Source organism: Salvelinus fontinalis, chromosome 1 (genome assembly GCF_029448725.1).
Source record: "Salvelinus fontinalis isolate EN_2023a chromosome 1, ASM2944872v1, whole genome shotgun sequence".
Lineage (NCBI taxonomy): Eukaryota > Metazoa > Chordata > Actinopteri > Salmoniformes > Salmonidae > Salvelinus > Salvelinus fontinalis.
The window spans coordinates 48,048,256-48,071,846 of NC_074665.1; the positions used below are offsets into that span (position 1 = coordinate 48,048,256).

Here is a 23,591-nt window from a genome sequence, read left to right on the forward strand (position 1 = left end):
CCACATCCCTCCTGGTCCTAGTTGCATAGGAACTGGCCTGCCTTAATCAGGAACTGAAACTGAACTGTTGCTCTTTACCTCCTTCCTTACAAATATTGATATTCAGCAATAACATGTTTTAACAAACTTCCTGTACTTCCCCTTGTCTCTATTCACCCCTACATATAAGTGTATGATAATCAATAAGTTCTAATATGGTAACAGGAATAAGTATATTTCAAGTTAGAACCCAAGTCATTAATTTATTAAATCCCAACATTTATGGCAACTGCAGATAGACACTAAGGCAAGGGTGTCAAATCAACCTTGGAGGACCTAGTGTCTAGGTTTTTGGTTGTTCCTTTCAATTAAGCCCTACACAACTAGGTGTGGGGAGTTCCTTAATTCATTAATCAAAAAGAAGGAAGGAGCAAAAACCTGCAAACACTCGGCCCTCCGTGGAATGAGTTTGACACCTGTGCTTTAAGGCAACAAACATTTCAAATACAAGCACAAGTCAGAAAAGTCTACCATAATTCTAGCCTGATGCTTTTCTTTTTGTAATTTAAAAAACACATACACTAAGGATAACTTTTAAAAAATATGGCAGAAACATTAAAAGTAGTACTTGCATTATATTACACATTTGTATAAATAGTACTTTGAGAAAGTGTATCTTAACAATGTGAATGTAAAAAAATAAAAAATACTTGCCATCAAATTCCATCAAAGTAAAGTGGAATGTACAGCGATGTTCAAAATATTTGGACAGTAGCATTTCAGAGACCCACTAAATCCTAGAGGGACTGATTCAAGTGGAAGTGTTCAGAAATTCTAATTTACATATGTGACTCAAATGACAATACATTATTCACCATTAATTTATATTGGGGACAAAATAATCTGAAACACACCAGAACAAACTGCAAATGCATCCAGCAAGTTTGTAGTCACAAGCTTGATGTAGTCATTGCATGCTAGGAATATGGGACCAAATATTGAACGTTTGACTACTTTAATACACAAGTTGATTTGTCCCTATACTTTGGGGGGGGACTAGGTACAAAAATGGTTCACCTAATATGGATCAAAATACCCACAAATTAAATCTGACAGTCTGCACTTTAACCCCATAGACATTGTCAAACTGCTGGAGTACAGAGCCAAAACAACAAAATTGTCACTGTCCAAATACTATTGGACCTCACTATGTCAAGTTCATGGCTCATATCCTCATCAACAGACAAAATACAGTATTGAGGATACGGAGCCACTTTGAAACATTTCACTTACATTAAACTGAATCAAAACCAATAGGCTCAAGTAAAAGGAAGCTAAATTGTAACCATGTGTGTAAAGAAATCATTCATGCTCTGATAAATGTCTGACGACTAAAAGCGCAGCCTAAAGAAATTGGAAATTGTGTATTGATCCTGAGTGTGCGGAGATCCATTTTCCAACTTCACAAACAGGTGCTCGTGCTCCTATACTGATCAAATTGATACTGGCACCTTACTACCATTGTGCTTTGTCAATAAAATCCCTAAGGCTCAAACTGTTGTTTATAAGTGAGATGTGTTGCCAAACCTTCAAACCTGCAACCCACCTCGTGTTTTCCCACACCACTTATGTTTAACATCCAATACTTGGTTACGTACAGATAAGGCTCATGATATGGGGTGGTAAAGAACTCTTAAGGACTGGAATATTCCCTTCCACCACAGGTTGGGCGGAAAAGTATAGTTCCATTGATTGTGTTTCAAAGTGAAAAGCAGGACAAATTACATATTACCAACAAAGTGGCACAATATACAATTTGGCAAGGATCGTTAACATTTAGGTTAAAACAAACACTTGCCATTTTTCAAGTGCGTGGATGACTTCTGTCCTGTATGGGAATTATTACTGAAGGCAAACAGGAAAATATTTTGTCACCGCTTTTGCATCCGCATTCAAGTTACCTCAACACATATTTGCAGGACATGTTACAGAGGCGGTCTGTGTAACTGCTTTCGCTTTGAAACACAATCGTACGGTGGAACTATTCTTTTTCGCCCAACCTGTGGTGGGAGGGAATATTCCAGTCCTTAAGAGTTCTTTGCCGCCCCATATCATGAGCCTTATCTGTACGTAACCAAGTACAGTGGTGTGGAAAAACACCTTAGGTGGGTTGTAGCTTTGAACATTTGAGGCAACGTCTTGGCAACACATATCTCCTCACTTATGAACAACAGTTTGAGCCTTAGGGATTTTACTGACAAGCAGTTTTTCACCTCTCTGGACTATAGCATAAAAAATGAAATGTAACCCAACATGGCTACATTCATATTATTTAAAATAGAGAACATCTGAAAGCAGAGGATCTTTTAAAAATAGTAATTTGATCTTTAAAATATTTTTCAATGTATACGTCTCAGTATACATTCTTTCATGGTACCATGATGTAACATCTGACATCAAGCCAACTAGCAGCTCATATTTCCCTCTTTTAGTCCTTCTGTTTTCTCCTTGTTTCCTCCCCCTCACACGCTAGTTGAATCCTCTATATCTTCTTCCCCTTCCCTCTGTGGGAGGAGCCGGAGGTTCTCCTCGGCCAATGGCGAGGGAGAATCATTAGGTATTCTATTCCTTTCCAGGTGTTCGTCCAATAGGGCGGCTACGGGGGTGTCACACTCTACGGTGCTGCACTTAGTGTATACGCCCCCCATGTCGGTTCCCAGGCCACTTCCTATGGAGTTGCGTCTAGCTCTGTTCCTCAGGGTGGAGTGGATGTAGCCCAGGGGAACAGGCAACGTGGCGAATATGATCAAAACAGCCAAGACACCCAGGGCCCAGTCAGGGTAGTCCAGAGTCACCTCTGAGGCCTGAGGGAGAGACCGAGATGATTAAATACATCTGGGTGGTTCGAGCCCTGAAGGCTGATTGGTTGACAGCCGTGGTATATCAGACCGTACACAACAGTTACGACAAAATATATATTTTAACTGCTCTAATTACATTTGTAACCAGTTTATAATATCAATAAGGCACCTCAGGGGTTTGTGATTATATGGCCAATATACCATGGCTAAGGCTGTCCAGGCACTCCGCGTTGCATCAAGCATAAGGACAGCCCTTAGCCGTGGTATATTGGCCATATACCACACCCTCTGGCCTTATTGGTTAAATATAATACGATCCAAACTGAGGACAATGAGCAGCCTAGTTTTGCCTAACCGTTTCTCTGTTCCAGGCAGTGTAGGTGGGCCGTTTGAAGCACATCTTTAGCAAGCTGGCTCCCAGCAGTCCCAGCATGGCCAGCAGACACACATACTTCCACAGGTACTTATAGACCACAGGAGGGCGCCAGTGCAGCATCTTCTCTATGTCATCAAGGAACCTGATCATTCAGATATACAAGGCAATGATCAGTGAGAGACCAGGGGAAACAGACACAGCGAGTCAACCTGAAGGATCAATGTTTTAAATCCACATTTGGAGCCACTTTTGTTCTACCTTGAATAATTCAAATATGATTACCTTTCTTCATTAGATATTCTCCGGTACTTTTGTACAATTTTTAGCCAGTAGTTCTGAAAGTAGCACCTACAAGCCAAATGTGGTCCCTGAAAATGTCAGATATGTGCACCACGTCATAGCTCTCTCTCTGGCTCTACTGTGTGTGTGTCTTGCTAGCTGTCACTCAAATGGCGAGGGGCTGAAGCTCATTGGCTGAAACGCGAATTGCTAGGGGGCTGGCCCATGTGGGGGTAAATGTAGGGAAAGTGGCACCGCACATCTTCCAAAAAACAATTGCTTTAAAACTAGGGACTTAGTGTCTAATTTAGGTAATCTGCTCATAGATTATGCATGTATGAACTACACATTGACACATCACTACAAAGGGGAGGTTTCAAAAAATACTTACTAGTCGCCAAAGTACCGGAGGATGTCTTTAATGAATATTCCGCTTTTGTGAAATAAATTGTCTCATCTAATTTCTGAGGTGTGCCAAGTGGTTCATGCAGTCACTGTAGCTAATAGGTTCTTACCGGTCAGCACCGTACACCCAGGACACGCTGAAACACTCAAACACCACCACGATGATGAGGGGCAGGGTGGCGGAGTAGTCGTCAAACATCATCACAAAGTAGTTCCCACAGCGCTGCGTGAACAGCATGCCAATCAGGAAGCCGATGATGCAGCTACACACTGGGGGATAGAGGGAGAACATTACAGATCCCACCCAGATATACTTGGCATATTTACTAAAGAGGAGTCAGGACTAACAGTCAGGCCCCATTATGATGCCATCTTATAAAACGTGACTGCATTTTAAAATTTGGTTTGCTCCTAGGCGAAGCGAACGTCTGTGCCTCGCATACTCTCTGAAAAGACCTTTGCTTGAAAAACAAGAAAAAAAAGTGCCAATGTTTGTCCTTCTTGAGACACCATAGCAACAACTCAGCCAGGATACACTTCCTCAAAATAGACAAATCAAGAAATCTGTAATTCATTTTGATGTTTTTACCAAGCAGGCCTTAGTCAGGCAAATTTACATCTAACTAAGATGTTTGGTGCAGTATTTCTCAAGTGAAAAAATGTTGTATGAAAACTAGTCCTCTCTCATTAAATTACAAACACTTAATTGAAGAATCCCGTCCATAGGTCCCACTCCTACTGGGAGTAGTAAGTAGTTGACCAATCACCGACGAAGGGGCGTAGACTTCGGGCTACCGAACTTCGACTGTTTTTCAAATCCCTTTTGAAATACTGACAGTCTAAACACCAATTACAAGTTACCAAATCGGATGTGTTTGTTCAGACAGCAGTCATTTGCTGACATGGCTACACTAGTTGTCATAGTAATGACAGGCGTGTTGTTACGGATACAGGTATCCTGTGTGTATTTTCTTTCTTTCTGCCCTATTCACAGGTGCCGCCAATCAGTCACCAATCTTAAGACACACCTGCTCCTTTTCCCTTACCCAATCACATCCCCTTGGTTTAAAAAGCCAGTCAGTTGTTTTCTCAATAACCCCATCTCTCTGTCATTCAATCTCTCTGAATCTCTCTCTTTGGATTGAGCTCTCTTGTTTTTTTTGCTCCTACATGTCACATTTGTTCGGTATTATGTGAGTATGTTTTGTTATGGTGTTTGACTGTTTGTTTGATGATGGGAAAAGGGGGTACCAAGCCAAGTCGCCCATGGGCATACAATACCCGTAGGAATACTTTGTCTAAGAACACTCGCTGTATTTTATTGGTTAGTTAGCTAGCTGTATTGAAGCAGGCAAGTCTAGCTTAGGGGTGTTTTTGGATATTTATTGTTTCTTTCCTTGGGTCCAGCTCAGCCCCTTTCCCCCCTCCCCATTACCGTGTGTTTAAACAAAAAACATGAGTGTTTGACGGTAGATTTAAGTTGTCTGTGGTTATTATTTCTCACTGTTCCTTTTCACTGTTATAATTTGCATGAGTTGTTACGGGTCTCGTATCCATCCCCCCCTAGACTGCAGGGCCAAAGGGATTCGTAACACATGTGCACAGTGGTGTAGTCTGATTGGTGGTTGTTAACTCGAAATGACACAACGACAAGGTTCCAGTTTACTAAACTGTATTAGCACACTACATGGTTGCCATTGCACTCAGGCCAGGCTCATCAACAACGAGACTGCTGCGCAGGCGCACTAGAGTGATAGCCCCGTAATAATAGGGATACTTAAAACAACTTAAGTGGTGCTCGTGCTGCCCATCACTCATGTAAGCCTGCCATGGACGTTTCCCAGTTTCTTTAAATGTTCAAAATCATAATGTAAGAACACTTAAAGCCTCAAAGGATAAGATGCACCCTCCTTCAAAACTTGATACATCTGTGGCATTGGGTTGTGATAAAACTGCACATTTTAGAGTGGCCTTGTGTCCCCGGCACAAGGTGCACCTGTGTAACGATCATGCGGTTTAATCCGCTTCTTGATATGCCACACCTGTCCGGTGGATTATCTTCGCAAAGGAGAAATGCTCAGTAACAGGAAGGTGCACAACATTTCACAGAAATGTGCTTTTTGTGAGAATGGAACATTTCTGGGATCTTATTTCAGCTCATGAAACATGGGACGAACACTTTACATGTTGCGTTTATATTTTCGTTTAGCTTTATAGCACATTCAATTTGTTTGTAAACAATTAACAAGCTAGTTAGATACTACATGTTCTTGTAAAAACTGTCAGAGTAGCTAGCAAGCAACAAGATATGCCAAATAAGTCTAAAAACCACTTGAGGCCAAATACATCCGATTTGACCGTTCAGACAAGTCGCATGGACAGGAATCAGAGTTATATCGGATTTCAAACCACCTACGAAGGTGGAAAAATATTGGATTTGAGACACTTAACTCCCAACGTGAATAAGCCTTTAGGGTACTTGATGTTAACTCGAAATGACACAACGACAAAGTTCCAGTTTAACAAAGTTTACTATACTATATGAACACACTACAAGTAGCCATCACACTCGAGGCTAGATCCAACAACGACCACGACCTCCTGCGCATGCGCACTCTTGACTGAGTGATAGCCCCGTAATAACAGAAATATAGGGATACTTAAAACATGAACTTAACAATCTCCCCCTTTTCTTTAAAGACAAATAAAACATCAACAACATAATTAAATGTCCAAGTATTATTCAAGATCCCCCATTACAAATGGGTTGTGTGACAGTTTTTATTTGTATTACTCAAGCTGCCACTTTCCATTACTGAGAGCCTGTAGGAGCGAGAGCCTGTAGGAGCACAAGACCGGATGCTCCTTTTTTAGTCAGACAGTCAGCAAGCTTTTCCTTTGTGGTTGACCACAGAATCCTCTGGATTCTCTGTGCTTGAATAAGTTCCTTGATGCTGCTAATCTCAAAGTCTTTTCTCTGACAGATTTGGTTGACTTCACAGCATCAACTAACGAGTAGTTGACAGTGACACAAACTACAGGTAGAAAGTGCCGTTTTGTCCCACCAGTGTTAACCTAGCGAAGCATCACTGAAGACAACTAGTTTCAAAGAGTCATCTTTTCCAACATGCTGAAACGTTAGTCACTTTTTGTGATTTCAGTTTACGAACAACTTTGTTTGCCTCATGAATGGTTTGTACAGTGCCGTGTTTTGTGTTAGATGCCAAGTTGCAACCATCAAACCAGGTCTACTCGGTCTCGCAGCCCATAAAATTTGTCCTATCTTTGACCTCAATTGACCAGCTTCAATTCCACAGTGGGGAATTCCTTTGTACGGCTCTTGAAGAATCCATGTGGATAGGTTGAAGATTCTTGATATAGCTCTCCTGTTGCATCAGTATTTTCCCATCAACTGTAATAAACTCTATGCCAACATAACAAAAATGATCATGCTCCTCACGGCCAACCTAGAAAACAGCTTTGAGGTGTGGAATCACAGTTGAAGCAAAGGTCTGTGAGCCACCCCAGATAAAGTCATCAACATGACAGGCAAGTACTCCAGTCACATTGCAGTCTTGATCAAGCCAATAGAAGACTGCAGGATCCACTTGTGACATTTTTCCACCTGTATTCAGCATTGTTGCCTTGACTTTGTTGTACCAGTAGAGTGATCCATCTGCCAGTCCATACACACACTTCTTTAGTTTCCACAGTGTTCCTTCGCTTTTAGCTTCAGGCGGAGGTCGGATGTGAATGTCCCTTGACAGCTCTGTTCCCTGCAAAAATCCAGATTTGATGTCTATGGAATTAAGTTTCCATTTTTTCTGGCAGATCACTGACATCAGCAATCTGAGTGACTCTGAGGTGCATGTCGGTGAGTCTTTTGGGAGTTCTTTAGCAGCCAGCTCCTCAAAACCTCTAGCCACTAGACGTGCTTTGGGCACTATTCCAGTTAAGGATTCTTTAAGGGTACACACCCACCTTGTTGAGACGCACTTTTGGCCAATGTCTTTGACTTCCTCAAACACTCCATTTTTCCTCCAATTACTGAGCTCATCTAGCTTAGCCAAATGACACATCATTTGTTTCAAGTACATCATCATTTTGAATGTCATGCTGTTCTTCTCGATTTTCCATTGGTTCAATTCTGATATTATCTACAAGTGGCAGGTCAGCTGACCCTGTTGTACCAGAAAGTGTAGCTGGTTCAGAGTACTGCAAGTTGTACCAGCTCTTGTGTTTTGCTTTTCCTGCTCGTCCAATGACGGTTGCTGTATGTGGAATACCACTTTCTCTGTCCGTGTATTTAACAGTTTGTCCAGTTTTCAGATTGGAACAACCATGTTCTCTTAACACATGTGGCTGTTGAATGTTTTCCTCATTTGAACCCTCAACAGTATTACCTGCGGCATGGTTGAAGGTCTCTACTCCATTTCCTGTGTCAGTTTCATTGTCCATATCATTGGATGCGACATCTGGTAGGTTTGTGTCTGTTACTGTGTCCTTTTTGTCATTTTCATTAGGAGACTGATTCTCAGCAACAGCCCCTCTATCTTGTTGATCATTTACTTTCCGCAATCTTGAGTGATGCACCCTGACAATCATGCCTCCGTGCCTCACAAATATCACCACACCATCTTGACCAATGACTACTCCCGGTCCTTTCCACTCTTGACAGTCAACTCGTTTGTAATACACTTTGTTTCCAGTTTCGTACTTCTCATCATCATTATTCCCTGAACTGCTGAGTAACTTCTGAAGTCTGTTAACTGTAGCATGTCCAAACTGTTTGTAAAGCTTTAACAATATTTGTGTTTTTCTTTAGTGCTCATGTTCTCTGTGACTGTCAGAATCTTCATGTTCTCTGTGTCAGTCAGAATCTCCTTTTTGCATGGAGTCTGTGTGATGTCTTTGTCTAAAATGTTTACACAATAGTGGCCTGAGGTAGTAAGTTCAAGAGTCACTGGTTGTTTAAACATCACTGCCTGGTCATTTTTTATGTCTAGTACAGCCCCTGCCTTCTTGAGGGAAGCTTTGCTTAATAGTAAGGGGATATCTGTAGGGACCACCTCTGTTTCAATCTGACACTTAGTCTGACCAATTTTTGCTGGTATCTTAACTCTCTTGGTAGAATGGACAATTCTCCCATCTCCAAATTTGAAAGCTCTGTTGCTTGGTGTGTCAATCATATTTTGTACTTCTTTCATATTTAGTTCACTGACATAGCTATCAAGCCATTTTGCACCACACACTGTCCGTGTACATGCAGTATCAATCACAGCAGATCCTAAGGATTCAACTATAAAAATCTCAGTATCAAAAGCAGATTCATTTGAAAACAGTGTAATGTTACACTGCTCTATCTCTGTGTTTACATTTTCCTCTGTTAGTTTAACTTGTTCATTTTTATGAGGCCAGTCTTTAACCCAATGGTAAGTGCTTTGACAAATTGCACATTTCGATCTCCTTCCAAATTTGTCCAGTGGATTTGTACCGGGAAATGGCGCCCTCTTCTGGTTGTCTTGAGAACGTGACTTGTTGGCGCCTTTTCTGTGCTGCTCGGTGTAATATGCTGCATCACTCACTTGCATTCCATCTGTTATTGGCGCGACAGACGTCTTCTCACCAAATATTCTTTTTAGTGCCGACTTCATAGATGCAAAAGTCAGCACAGTACAAGCAGCCAACTGTTTCTCCCTACCATCTAGACAAGCAGTGTCTAGCAACTTGAACGCTAGCACTGCATCTGGGAGAACCATGTCATACTTGCGCATCCTATTGTACCTCTGTTCGAAATCAATGATGTAGTCTGCCATTGCAACCGAAATATCTCTCGTAACACTGTCAACGTTTGAATATGCCTCGTAGGCACGGTCTTTCTCTTCTTTGAGAAATACAGAATCCAGTGCTGTGATCAAAGTGCCCATACCGTCATCCTTGTTCAAATCCTCAACGGATATTTCCAGTGCTGTATCTCTCGCTCTTCCCTCGAGCGATAATACCACCGCAAGTGCTTGCTTTTTCGCGTCCAGATTAGTAACGCGTATCCAGATTCCCAGTTCATTTTTCCAACTTTCGTACGACCTCTTCTCGTCGAAGCGAGGTGGCACGTTGTAGTTAGAAGCCATCCTCTGCTACCAATGTTAACTCGAAATGACACAACGACAAAGTTCCAGTTTAACAAAGTTTACTATACTATATGAACACACTACAAGTAGCCATCACACTCGAGGCTAGGTCCGAACAACGACCACGACCTCCTGCGCAGGCGCACTCTTGACTGAGTGATAGCCCCGTAATAACAGAAATATAGGGATACTTAAAACATGAACTTAACACTTGACCTGTAGTTTTCTTCCAGTGGTTCCCAAATAGGGTTTAATACCAGTAAACAGTATCCCGAGATTTCCCGACCAAGCTCCTTCCTGTTTCCTGAGAAAAATAATGACGTGCCAATAATATACAATTGCTATAACACACAAATGCAAAATGGGCACGTACGATTAGCTACATAAACTGGACATAACTCTATGGCTTCATTCATACATAAGACCAGTCATCACAACGCTAACAGCCTGCCATATTTACAACATAAAGTCCCCAATAGAATACTTCATGGCTTGAATTGCAGACTATCATGAATAAGCTACACGAGACCGACACAGTTACGGTAGACAATCTCCATACTACCTGTGTGGCACTGTCAGAGGCTCAAAATATGTGCGCTACTCGCTCACTTAACAAAACGGCTGATACACTGGGTCCTAAATAGCGTAGACATTTGTAACATTGTTCCATGATGTTACACTACAAAAGCAAGAGCATGGCGGAATTGATCAACCGCGGCGCTATCCATGGTGCTGAATCTCCGCTCCTTGCTTTGTTTAGAGGAGAATCTGATATGTTCCCTGTCAAAGCCTTATCATAAAGTAAAAACAGACCATTTTCACTAGGCTGTAATAACCTCAACAATTTACCAGTTGGCCAACAGTGCTTCAGATTCCTACATAAAAACTAGGCTACATCAACAAAATATGGTGGTGACTTGGATTAAATTGCAACAAATACAGAGCATTCGGAAAGCATTCAGACCCCTTCTATTTTTCCACATTTTATTACGTTACAGCCTTATTTAAATATTTTTTTATCTTCAATCTACACAAAATATCCCATAATGACAAAGCGAAAACAGGTTTTTAGAAATGTTTTAAAAATAAAAAACAAATACCTTATGTAAATAAGTATTCAGACCCTTTGCTATGAGACTCAATTGAGCTGTTTACATTGATCATCCTTGATGTTTATACAACTTGATTGGAGTCCACCGGGCGTAAATTAAATTGATTGGACATCATTTGGAAAGGCACACACCTGTCTATGTAAGGTCCCACAGTTGACAGTACAAGTCAAATCAAAAACCAAGCCATGAAGTAAACGGAATTGTCCATAATCCTCTGAGAGGGGATTATGTCGAGGCACAGATCTGGGGAAGGGTACAAAAACATTTCTGCACACTGCTTGTGCAAAGTTCTGAGTATAGGGTCTGAATACTTATTTAAATGTCATTTAAATTTCTAAACACCTGTTTTTGCTTTGTCATTGAGGTATTGTGTGTAAATTGATGAGAAAAAAACCTATTTCATCCACTTTAGAATAAGGCTGTAAATTAACAAAATGTGGGAAAAGTCAAGGGGTCTGAATACTTTCCCAATACATCAAACAGTTCGATCAATGTGTATATTCCTCGATTTACAGTGGTATAGTCATGCCAGATTCTTTGCGCTGGAATTATTATTTCTAAATTGCAGTTCCGTTTTGAACGGGAATCTATCAATTTTCTCGTCAAGGAAAATTGGTAGATAAAAAATATATATGTTCACAAACTTGAGGTCAGAAACTCACGTTAGGCTGCCTGACTGGGTCACGAGACACTCTTTACCTGTGAGTATGGTCTTGTGGCGCTTCAGCACTTTGAAGTTGTCGGTGAGGGGTGTGAGGATGCCCTCCATGGTGCCAAACATGGTGCTAAGACCCAGGTTGAGCAGCATGAGGAAGAACAGGGCTGACCAGAAGGGACTGCCCGGGAACAGAGTCATGGCCTCTGTGAAGGCTATGAACGCCAGCCCTGTGCCCTCCACACCCTGCGAGAGAGGAAGGATAAGGCAAAAGGGAAGGGGAGAGAGAGAAAGAGATTTACATTTATCGTGACATAGCATCTCAACAGATCCAAACTTTATCTTTACATTTTATATACACATTTTAGCAATAAACCTACTAAAATGTAATTTGTTAATTCATAATGAGTGGGAGGAGCAACAAACAGGCAGGTTAGTTTGGTTTCCAAATAAAGAGGACAAAGCTGTAACTCAAAGAATATAGAGTGAGATGCAGTAAAAGAAGAGGCAGGCTTGAACGCAAGATCAACCGTTTACTTTGTTCATCTCATTCTCCAGGCTGCAGTCGGTGAGGTTGCCAGGGACCTTGGCTCCGTGAACCTTGAACCAGTCCCTGTAGGCCTCCAGGGGGTCCGAGCTGGGGTCAGAGATGTTGATCACGGGCAGCAGGTCCCGGTCAAGAGGGCCCACTGAGAACTGCTCCGACAGCTTCTCCAAGTTACTGAGAGAGGGGAGGGTGGAGAACAAGCAGTCAGTTCATTGTACATTTTAGCAACGGCCCAGAGTTTTCTGACCGAGTAGGCATAGCATTTAACAGATTACTCCAACTGGTGGACCGTGGGCAATTTTATTTGGCCCCCAAGTTCTGAGCAAAAAGCACACTCACTGAGTCACGCAGCTCAATGCGACTTCCCTGGCGCGGAAACCCAGCACGGCGAACACCACCAGCGTGGCGAGGACAGAGGTGAGAAAGTTGATGGTGGAGACAGTGAGGGCGTCGCGGTGGCAGTTGTTGCTGCGTGGGTTGTAGGAGGAATAGGCGATGACCGAGCCAAAGCCCAGGCCCAGGGCGAAAAAAACCTGCGTTGCCGCCTGGCGCCACACCTGCACCTCGCCCCAGATCTCCAGCTAGAGGGAGAAAAGAGGGGAGGCGAAGAGAGCGAGGGGGAAAAAAAAGAGCGAGGGGGAGAGAGTCAGTGGAGAAACAAAGTCAGTTAACCCTGCTAGATTTCTGCCCCGGTCAACTAAGAGCTGTTATTATGAAGTGGAAAAGTCTAGGAGCAACACCAGCTCAGACGCGAAGTGGTAGGCCACACAAGCTCACAGAACGGGACCGCTGAGCACTGAAGCGTGTAAAATACATCTGTCCTTGGTTGCAACACTAGCTACAGAGTTCCAAACTGCCTCTGGAAGCAAGTCACCACAGCAATGTTCCAACGTCTAATGGAAAGTCTTTCATATTAATGTCCATGATTTTGGAATGAGATGTTCAATGAGCAGGTGTCCACATACACTGCATGACCAAAGTGTATCTAGTTTGTTAATTGCCATAGTTTCAAAAGCTGAGAAATTCTGAACCACATACCCCTTTGGAGCAAATCAGAAGAACAGTTACAAAACACACTAACAGGGTTTGTTATGTGTGTGTGCTTAAGCAGGCTGTATGGATTAGTATTAGCCAGGTTCTGGCTTTCCAGACCCTCTATTTTCCTTTATAACTATCGTTCATACAAGCAGTGTGCTGGGTGGAGGATGATGATACCTTAGGGTAGAACATGTACTTGATGCCCTCTGCAGCCCCTTTCAGCATCAGCCCTCTGATGAGGAAACACAGCAGCACCACATAGGGGAAGACCGAGGAGAAATACATCACCTTGGACGAGAAGAGAAGGAGGGGTAGATAAGGCTTACAGCAGGGAAAACATTCATTTAGAACAGGGATGCAAACTGGTGAGGGCCCAAAAACGCGACACTTTTTTCTTCTTCACTGAAACACGCAGAAAATCCCTGCTAGGGGGGAAATACAGGTTTTAACTAATTAAACAAATAATATGATCTACATGATCCGTCTTTGTGTAAAATAAAAAGTGGTTAATGTGAACCTAACTCGCACCTAAAAAATGTAAAGAAAGCAATCCAATGTTATTTGTTGCCTAGACTTTACTGCAAATGACACTCAAGGCTTGAGAAAAAAAACAATACACGAATATTGCAGTTAGCCATGACAGCCTTTATAATAGAATGCTTGTGACCACACACACATCTAAATACTGCATTTGGGGGGGGAAAAACATCCTAAATAGAATGAAACAAGCATTTTATTTTTGCTCTATTATAGTGGCCACTATAGTAGACATCAATCAAGTGCACAAGGCTACATATGTGCAAAAATACCATAAACTGAGTAAAACATAAAATAACCCCCCCCCTCACTCACACACGTTACTGTCAAGTTCAATACAACAAGGGCAATATATTTGGGCTACACTGCACATCATACTCTTTCTTCCCGTGGACATCTGTTCTACAATGTGCCAGCAGATCATGATTCCCTTTGTTGGCATAATTGATCTCTTTCAGGCAGAGTACACCTGGCATACCCCTTTTTATCTACTCCAGCTACACTTGATCCCTGAATCCACTTGTTTAACAAGCAACGCCTCATTTTAACCTAATTCTCTCATTCTGAGAATTAACCACATACTGTAGAGGGAAAACATTAGTTTACAGATAGTAGTTAGCTATTTAACATTTCATATTTTCCCAGGGTCCAGTAACAAACGAACGTTATAACTTGAAGAACGGCAATGAGTCGTAACGTTATAACTTTACCAGTTAACGTTAATAGTATTGGTTAGGTTACTAACGTCAGCTCATCTGATGTTGTAACATTAGCTAGCTAACGTTAGCTGTCTGACTTGATTAGCCAGCAAATTTTAACACCATAAACTCAATTCTTTGATCAGTAGGCTAATGTTGCTTAACATTTCTCTCGCTAGCTAACGGATAATTCGATCCAGCTAGCAAGACACTTAACAATGCCACCACCTTTCTCCCTCACCTCAAAACTTTCCAAATGCCAGTTGTTTTTCGGTTACAGCTTATGAAGTAACTTGTTACGCTCCATCACCTTCTCACCCGTCTCCGTGGTCAGGCTTCTCACCTACCTCTTCGTTATCGTTCAGGGGACGTGCTGCTGCTGTAAATTAATTGGTAAACTGCCTTTCCACTCTTTCCAGAGCGCACGCTGATACTGTAACTAGCAAGTTGATTGTCTTTTCTCTCTTTAGTCGCGTGCTGTATTCTGTTATGTGAAAGATTGGCTGAGCTTTGGATACAGCCAGTATTGCTCCAAACGCACACCACTCGTTCACATACAGCCAGGAGTCATCCAAAGCCCCCCGCCCCAACTTTTCTCATCAGATCTACACGAATCACGTATGTCACCTATTTCGGATTCAAAACGGCGAATTTCGCCAAAAGGTGACTAGTTTGCATCCCTGTTAAGGATCTCTTGAATCTCCATCGAGTTAGTCAACCATGAGTCTGATTACATATGCTATGTGATTTTGATTGTAGTTCTCCATCTAGAGAAATTCTTTAGTACCGAAGAAATTTAAAGGCTTCCATGAAGTTCGACGTCAGTGGGATATTTCCCGAATGGGGACATTCCAAACATTTACACAGACAGGCCTATGGCCATACTAAAATCTACAAATATTTTTTTTACCCAGCAAAATATGCCCTTATCGGAGTCTGACTCAGCCCACACATAAAGTTACAGATTCAGTCATTCCATCAGACTGACGCTAAGGATATAGAAGTCCTTGCTTGGGTGGGTTGATTCAGCTTTCCTGTTCCACCTGGGCAAAATGGACAATAATCTAACGAGTAAATTGCTAAACTTTACTGAATGATCTCTTATCATAAACCTCTATGAGCGGGACCGTTAGTGGGTTTATGTTTCACATTATCCATAACCACTACATAGCCTATGTTTATTTATCACAATGTTTTTGGAGATATTCTAATCTGCAATGTAAGGTGACACAATGTCTAACTCTCTCTCAAACCCCGTCATATACTCTACCTTGTAGAGCACTTAGGTCTATATGTCTACATAACATGGTGCAATGGTAATAACACAATAAGAACACCTCGAACGTCAAGAATCGGGCTACATAGCTCCGCACGCTTGCGTTGTCGCTTTCACTTGTCAAAACACGCCTTTGTATTTTGGCACTGCGCCATGGAAATACGGTAGCAACAGCTGTAACTTCTAGAATTCCTTCGGTTTTCTGTCCCCATCATTTCAGATTGAGTATCTCATTCATATCCATCATCGCTTAAATGCTTGCTACACATACACAGCGAGAGTATTTACAATTTCTAATTGCTACTAACCATCTTCATCTCTCTGGATATTTTATTGAACAACAGTGACATTTGGGGGAGAGGGCAAACTCCACTGAACTAGACTCAATGTATGGAATCACTTGCGAGTTATTGGATTTTGGATAAACTTCCCCTTTAAGTGGAACATTCAGTACCTTGGCAGAGGATTTGATGCCCTTGAACATGCCCAAGCAGACGATGGTCCAGGCGGCCAGCAGGCAGCAGGTGATGACAGGGTTAAACTCGCCCGTCTCGCTGATGGAGTCGGTGATGTTAAGAGCCTCCCGGAACCAGAAGTAGGTGGTAGGACTGCTGGCCACACATTCCTTCACTGAGATTAAGAAACAAAGCAATGGTCAGGTGAAAATGTTAGGCAAAGAATATGGAAGAAGATTGTTGCAGCCAAAATGACAACCTATTCCTTATATAGTACACTATATAGGGCAGGGGTGGCGAAACTGGTGGCCCCCAAGAATCAATTTCCACACAAAGTTATATATAGTATAAATATTTTTGGGGAACTCGGTCGGGGTCTCAACTTACTGTTTGTCAACAGTCAGAATACAGCAGGTGCAATTGAAACGTGGTTGCGCATCAGCAGTTTTCCAATTGTTATGTCAGTCACTGACAGTCACTCAATTAGCTCGTGTCAGCCCCAAAAATTTGACTGGTAAATTATTTAACTTGCCGTCAGCATGGTCGAATTACCGATGCATTGACCATCAAATATCATAAAATAACTGAAGACATTTGGCTCAACCCTATAATTAAATATTAAATTGCCCAAAAAATAATTGCCGCTGTCAATCTGGGTACTGCAGACCCACTGTGGCCCCTCATGATGAGTTCAGATATTTTTTTGTGGACCCCACCCACATCAAAGTTGCCCATGCCTGATAAAGGGAATACGGCGGCTTTTCAGACACAGCTAATGGGTCGTTGCTATGGGAGTGTTTACTTACCAGTTATGTTACCGTATTCAGGACACTCTTGCCAAGGTAGTGGATACTGAAATGAGTTTCCTAAGTAGAAAAGGCTCCAGCTGATGATCACGTTGTAGTAGAGCGCAACAAAAAAACACACCTGAAAAGGAGAAAAGTTTACATGGGTTAGTAACACATTCTTGTCTCCCTCAGGATCTCCTACCAGGCATTTCATGTTCATACGACACCCTGATATTTATAACATGTTCGGGATACAACTTTGAACTCTATTAGAACGCTCTCCAGTCAAGTGATGTTAATAATAATAATCATACATAATCTGCCCGAGGACTCCAACAGGCCCCTCAGGCGTGACGCCCGCTGAAGGCCCATTCTGCTAACCTACTAGGCCTGTTAGCTACCTAGAGCTACCTGGAACCCTACTAATTCCACAACTGGTCTATCGACGTCACCTCACGAAGAGGCAAAAACAGACTCCCCCCCCCCCCCCCCCATCGCGACGTCCCCCAAAGGCTAACTTGCCTGCCCCGGTCTGCTAACTGCTAGCTTATCTTGCAGCTAGCGCAGCCAGGAAGCTAGCACCAGTTAGCAAACACAATTCTACAATTCACAACCTCTCTTTCGCCATCGCTATCCGGCTTGGATTCTCTGTCGACACGACCACGTCTGGTCTGCAGACGTGCCCTCAACCGGCCTCCGTCTGAGCAGACCCCCTCCGTCTGAGCAGAACCCCCCCGGGCTACTAACTTTAAACGCGTGCTAGCTTAGTGGAGGCCTCACTGCTCCATCTACGGCTGCCCCCTGGACACTATGATCACTTGGCTACATAGCTGATGCCTGCTTGACTGTCCATTAATTCATGGTACTCCATTCTGTTTATTTGTGTTTTATCTGTCGGCTCTGTGCCTTAACTCAGGATCTGTGTGTAGTTAATCCGACCCTCTCTGCCTAGTCGTCGCCATTTTTACCTTCTGTTGCTGTGTTAGCTGACTAGCTGCTGTTATCTCACCTGTTGTTTTAGCTAGCTCTCCCAATCATGACCTGCAATCACTTTATGCCTTATTGTATGTCTCTCTCAAATATCAATATGCCTTGCATACTGTTGTTTAGGCTAGTTATCATTGTTTTGGTTTGCAATGGACCCCGTAGTTCCACTCTCCGTACCTCTGATACCTCCTTTGTCCCACCCCCCACACATGCGGTGACCTCACCCATTGAGACCAGCATGTCCAGAGATACAACCTCTCTTATCATCACCCAGTGCCTGGGCTTGCCTCCGCTGTACCCGTGCCCCACCATACCCTGGTCTGCACATTATGCCCAGAATCTATTCTACCACGCCCATAAATCTGCTCCTTTTATTCCTTGTCCCCAACGCTCTAGGCGACCAGTTTTGATAGCCTTTAGCCGCACCCTCATCCTACTACTCCTCTGTTCCTCGGGTGATGTGGAGGTAAACCCAGGCCCTGCATGTCCCCAGTCACCCTCATTTGTTGACTTCTGTGATCGAAAAAGCCTTGGCCTCATGCATGTCAACATCAGAAGCCTCCTCCCTAAGTTTGCCTTACTCACCGCTTTAGCACACTCTGCCAACCCTGATGTCCTTGCCGTGTCTGAATCCTGGCTTAGGAAGGCCACCAAAAACTCTGAGATTTCCATACCCAACTATAACACTTTCCGTCAAGATAGAACTGCCAAAGGGGGAGGAGTTGCAATCTACTGCAGAGATAGCCTGCAAAGTTCTGTCATACTCTCCAAGTCTATGCCCAAACAGTTCGAACTTCTAATTTTAAAAATTAATCTCTCCAGAAATAAGTCTCTCACTGTTGCCGCCTGCTACCGACCCCCCTCAGCTCCCAGCTGTGCCCTGGACACCATCTGTGAATTGATCGCTCCCCATCTAGCTTCAGAGTTTGTTCTGTTAGGTGACCTAAACTGGAATATGCTTAACACCCCGGCAGTCCTACAATCTAAGCTTGATGCCCTAAATCTCACACAAATCATCAAGGAACCCACCAGGTACAACCTTAAATCCGTAAACATGGGCACCCTAATAGACATTATCCTGACCAACTTGCCCTCCAAATACACCTCTGCTGTCTTCAATCAAGATCTCAGCGATCACTGCCTCATTGCCTGTATCCGCCACGGGTCCACGGTCAAACGACCACCCCTCATCACTGTCAAACGCTCCCTGAAACACTTCTGCGAGCAGGCCTTTCTAATCGACCTGGCCCGGGTACCCTGGAAGGATATTGACCTCATCCCGTCAGTTGAGGATGCCTGGTCATTCTTTAAAAGTTACTTCCTCACCATATTAGACAAGCATGCTCCGTTCAAAAAATGCAGAACCAAGAACAGATATAGCCCTTGGTTCACTCCAGACCTGACTGCCCTCGACCAGCACAAAAACATCCTGTGGCGAACTGCAATAGCATCGAAGAGCCCCCGTGATATGCAACTGTTCAGGGAAGTCAGGAACCAATACACGCAGTCAGTCAGGAAAGCAAAGGCCACCTTTTTCAAGCAGAAATTTGCATCCTGTAGCTCTAACTCCAAAAAGTTCTGGGATACTGTAAAGTCCATGGAAAACAAGAGCACCTCCTCCCAGCTGCCCACTGCACTGAGGCTAGATAACACGGTCACCACTGATAAGTCCATGATAATCGAAAACTTCAACAAACATTTCTCAATGGCTGGCCATGCCTTCCACCTGGCGACTCCAACCTTGGCCAACAGCCCCGCCCCCCCGCTGCTACTCGCCCAAGCCTCCCCAGCTTCTCCTTTACCCATATCCAGATAGCAGATGTTCTGAAAGAGCTGGAAAACCTGGACCCATACAAATCAGCTGGGCTTGACAATCTGGACCCCCTATTTCTGAAACTGTCCGCCGCCATTGTCGCAACCCCTATTACCAGCCTGTTCAACCTCTCTTTCGTATCATCTGAGATCCCCAAGGATTGGAAAGCTGCCGCTGTCATCCCCCTCTTCAAAGGGGGAGACACCCTGGACCCAAACTGTTAGACCTATATCCATCCTGCCCTGCCTAGCTAAGGTCTTCGAAAGCCAAGTCAACAAACAGATCACTGACCATCTCGAATCCCACCGTACCTTCTCCGCTGTGCAATCCGGTTTCCGAGCCGGTCACGGGTGTACCTCAGCCACGCTCAAGGTACTAAACGATATCATAACCGCCATCGATAAAAGACATTACTGTGCAGCCGTCTTCATCGACCTGGCCAAGGCTTTCGACTCTGTCAATCACCATATTCTTATCGGCAGACTCAATAGCCTCGGTTTTTCTAATGACTGCCTTGCCTGGTTCACCAACTACTTTGCAGACAGAGTTCAGTGTGTCAAATCGGAGGGCATGTTGTCCGGTCCTCTGGCAGTCTCTATGGGGGTACCACAGGGTTCAATTCTCGGGCCGACTCTTTTCTCTGTATACATCATTGATGTTGCTCTTGCTGCGGGCGATTCCCTGATCCACCTCTACGCAGACGACACCATTCTGTATACTTCCGGCCCTTCCCTGGACACTGTGCTATCTAACCTCCAAACGAGCTTCAATGCCATACAACACTCCTTCCGTGGCCTCCAACTGCTCTTAAACGCTAGTAAAACCAAATGCATGCTTTTCAACCGTTCGCTGCCTGCACCCGCACGCCCGACTAGCATCACCACCCTGGACGGTTCCGACCTAGAATATGTGGACATCTATAAGTACCTAGGTGTCTGGCTAGACTGCAAACTCTCCTTCCAGACTCATATCAAACATCTCCAATCCAAAATCAAATCTAGAGTCGGCTTTCTATTCCGGAACAAAGCCTCCTTCACTCACGCCGCCAAACTTACCCTAGTAAAACTGACTATCCTACCGATCCTCGACTTCGGTGATGTCATCTACAAAATAGCTTCCAATACTCTACTCAGCAAACTGGATGCAGTTTATCACAGTGCCATCCGTTTTGTTACTAAAGCACCTTATACGACCCACCACTGCGACCTGTATGCCCTAGTCGGCTGGCCCTCGCTACATGTTCGTCGTCAGACCCACTGGCTCCAGGTCATCTACAAGGCTATGCTAGGTAAAGTGCCGCCTTATCTCAGTTCACTGGTCACGATGGCTACACCCACCCGTAGCACGCGCTCCAGCAGGTGTATCTCACTGATCATCCCTAAAGCCAAAACCTCATTTGGACGCCTTTCCTTCCAGTTCTCTGCTGCCTGCGACTGGAACGAATTGCAAAAATCTCTGAAGTTGGAGACTTTTATCTCCCTCAACAACTTTAAAAATCTGCTATCCGAACAGCTAACCGATCGCTGCAGCTGTACATAGTCCATCTGTAAACTACCCACCCAATTTACCTACCTCACCCCCATACTGCTTTTATTTATTTACTTTTCTGCTCTTTTGCACACCAGTATCTCTTCTTGCACATGATCATCCGATGATTTATCACTCCAGTGTTAATCTGCTAAATTGTAATTATTTGATTTATTGCCTACCTCATGCCTTTTGCACACATTGTATATAGATTTTTTTTCTTCTACCATGTTATTGACTTGTTTATTGTTTACTCCATGTGTAACTCTGTGTTGTTGTCTGTTCACACTGCTATGCTTTATCTTGGCCAGGTCGCAGTTGCAAATGAGAACTTGTTCTCAACTAGCCTACCTGGTTAAATAAAGGTGAAAAAAATAATAATAATAAATAAATAAATAAAGTTAAATGCAATGCGCCCATAGGATTTCAAATCTCATGCTCAAACTGAAGCATTGCTATTCCTTGACCTTGGGCCATGTGTGGTCAGGCCAGGCGTGTATTCATTACGGAATCCGTATAAAAACAAAATAGAAACTCGTTTGCTCTGGGACAAATTCAGGTAAATCCTCCCTGTTTCTTTTAAGAGTTCTTGCAACAGAATTGGCGCAATGAATCCGCCCCAGGTGACCGGAGTTTGTATGACTAGCGGACAGCTACATTGTTAAATCTCTCACCACACAGCTGGAGTAGCCGATCCCCGCCAGCTTGGGAGAGATGTGCTTCCACACTCCGATGCTGCCCTGCCGGATGGACTGACCAGCTGCCAGCTCCAGGAAGAACAGGGGAATGCCCACAAGGATCATGAGCAGCACATACAAGAGGAGAAAGGCCCCTGTGAGAAGGAGAAAAAGATCAAACTGTTCATGAGGGCTATAAACAAAACTGGCCTTATGCCAAGTGTTAGTTAATGACAGTGAGGATAGTAATTGAATCATATTGGCAAATCCATTAGGACATTTGAAGATGCACTAAAAAGGCATAGTGAGTTACTGTTTTCCAAGACAAATGCATTGACAGCACAGATTAGAAGAAAATGTTCAAGTAGTTTGCCGCCTCAGACCTTTGCCAGTATTTATAACATGTCTCAGAGTAGGAGTGCTGATCTAGGATCAGGTCTACCTTATCCATGTAATCTTCTTCATTATGATCTAAAAAAGGCAAAACTGATCATAGACCAGGAATATTCATCCAATATGCATGAGTATGGGCCCAGGTGAGAAAAGAAAACATAAATGTATGTACTCACTACTGTAAGACACTCTGGATAAGAGTGGCTGCTTAATGACTCAAATGTAAAACCCACTGATTGACACCATCCTCACCTCCTCCATTTTGATGGCAGAGGTAGGGGAACCTCCACACGTTGCCCAGGCCAACGCTGAACCCCACCTGAGCCAGGAAATACTCCACTTTACTGTCCCACCCATCCCGGGCGGGGGGCTCCACTACACCCTCCTGACTATCCTCGCCAGCCAAGCTGCCCAGCTGAGTCTCTGGTGTCACCGCCGCGTAATCGTCATTGGGCAGGGGAGGCTTCTCCATCTATCAAAAGATGGAAACAATATAATTTAGTAGGGCCGGGACAATACCAGTATCGAGACACTCATTAGTATCATGGCAAGACACGAAGCAGATTTAACTTCTTTAGGAAAACAGCCCTGATGTTGGAAACAAAGATTAAATGTGTATCTGGACGACAATTTATTTTCCAAGCTATAGCACACAATATTTTACACGCAGCAGGTTTTTAAAGGAACTGAGTTGTCTGCTTCAATTTTTGCCATGGGAAAAAAAATTGCAATACTGGTATCATCTCAGCCATAAAGTTTAGTGTGGCTAGTAATATGCAACATGCATATAGGCTACTACATGCATGGGGTGAATCGAAAGTGGGCACACCAAGCAAAAAGTGCATTGGGTAAATCCATTTAAATCACTTTTTGACAGCATCCCTTTTGATTGAAAACTTTCCATAAATGTTTGCCCATGAAAGAAGGGGTCAGAAAGTGACTTTTTAGACCCAAATGCCAAAACATTCAAGAGACAATGGTGCTAAAAGTTTACCTATTTTGGATACCCTACCCTACGACATACGTCTTCATCACTGGAAAAGAAACTGGCAAAATCCTA

The 23,591-nt window shown here is 43.4% G+C and overlaps 1 protein-coding gene across 3 annotated transcripts in view; it reads right to left on the minus strand.

The window, feature by feature from the left end:
* Positions 1 to 222: 222 nt before the first annotated feature.
* Positions 223 to 23,591, minus strand: part of LOC129856425 (sodium-dependent neutral amino acid transporter B(0)AT2-like) — a 31,037-nt gene continuing 7,668 nt past the window's right edge. For all 3 annotated transcript variants that reach the window (XM_055924370.1, XM_055924372.1, XM_055924371.1), the window contains 11 exons: positions 22,784 to 23,003; positions 22,136 to 22,293; positions 17,153 to 17,273; positions 16,346 to 16,521; positions 13,558 to 13,668; positions 12,682 to 12,923; positions 12,333 to 12,516; positions 11,840 to 12,041; positions 4,011 to 4,170; positions 3,196 to 3,358; positions 223 to 2,843 (listed from right to left, as the gene is read on the minus strand). In XM_055924370.1, the coding sequence (XP_055780345.1) occupies positions 2,502 to 2,843; positions 3,196 to 3,358; positions 4,011 to 4,170; positions 11,840 to 12,041; positions 12,333 to 12,516; positions 12,682 to 12,923; positions 13,558 to 13,668; positions 16,346 to 16,521; positions 17,153 to 17,273; positions 22,136 to 22,293; positions 22,784 to 23,003 (2,079 nt within the window). In that variant the 3' untranslated portion in view covers positions 223 to 2,501. The remainder of the gene's footprint in view (positions 2,844 to 3,195; positions 3,359 to 4,010; positions 4,171 to 11,839; positions 12,042 to 12,332; positions 12,517 to 12,681; positions 12,924 to 13,557; positions 13,669 to 16,345; positions 16,522 to 17,152; positions 17,274 to 22,135; positions 22,294 to 22,783; positions 23,004 to 23,591) is intronic.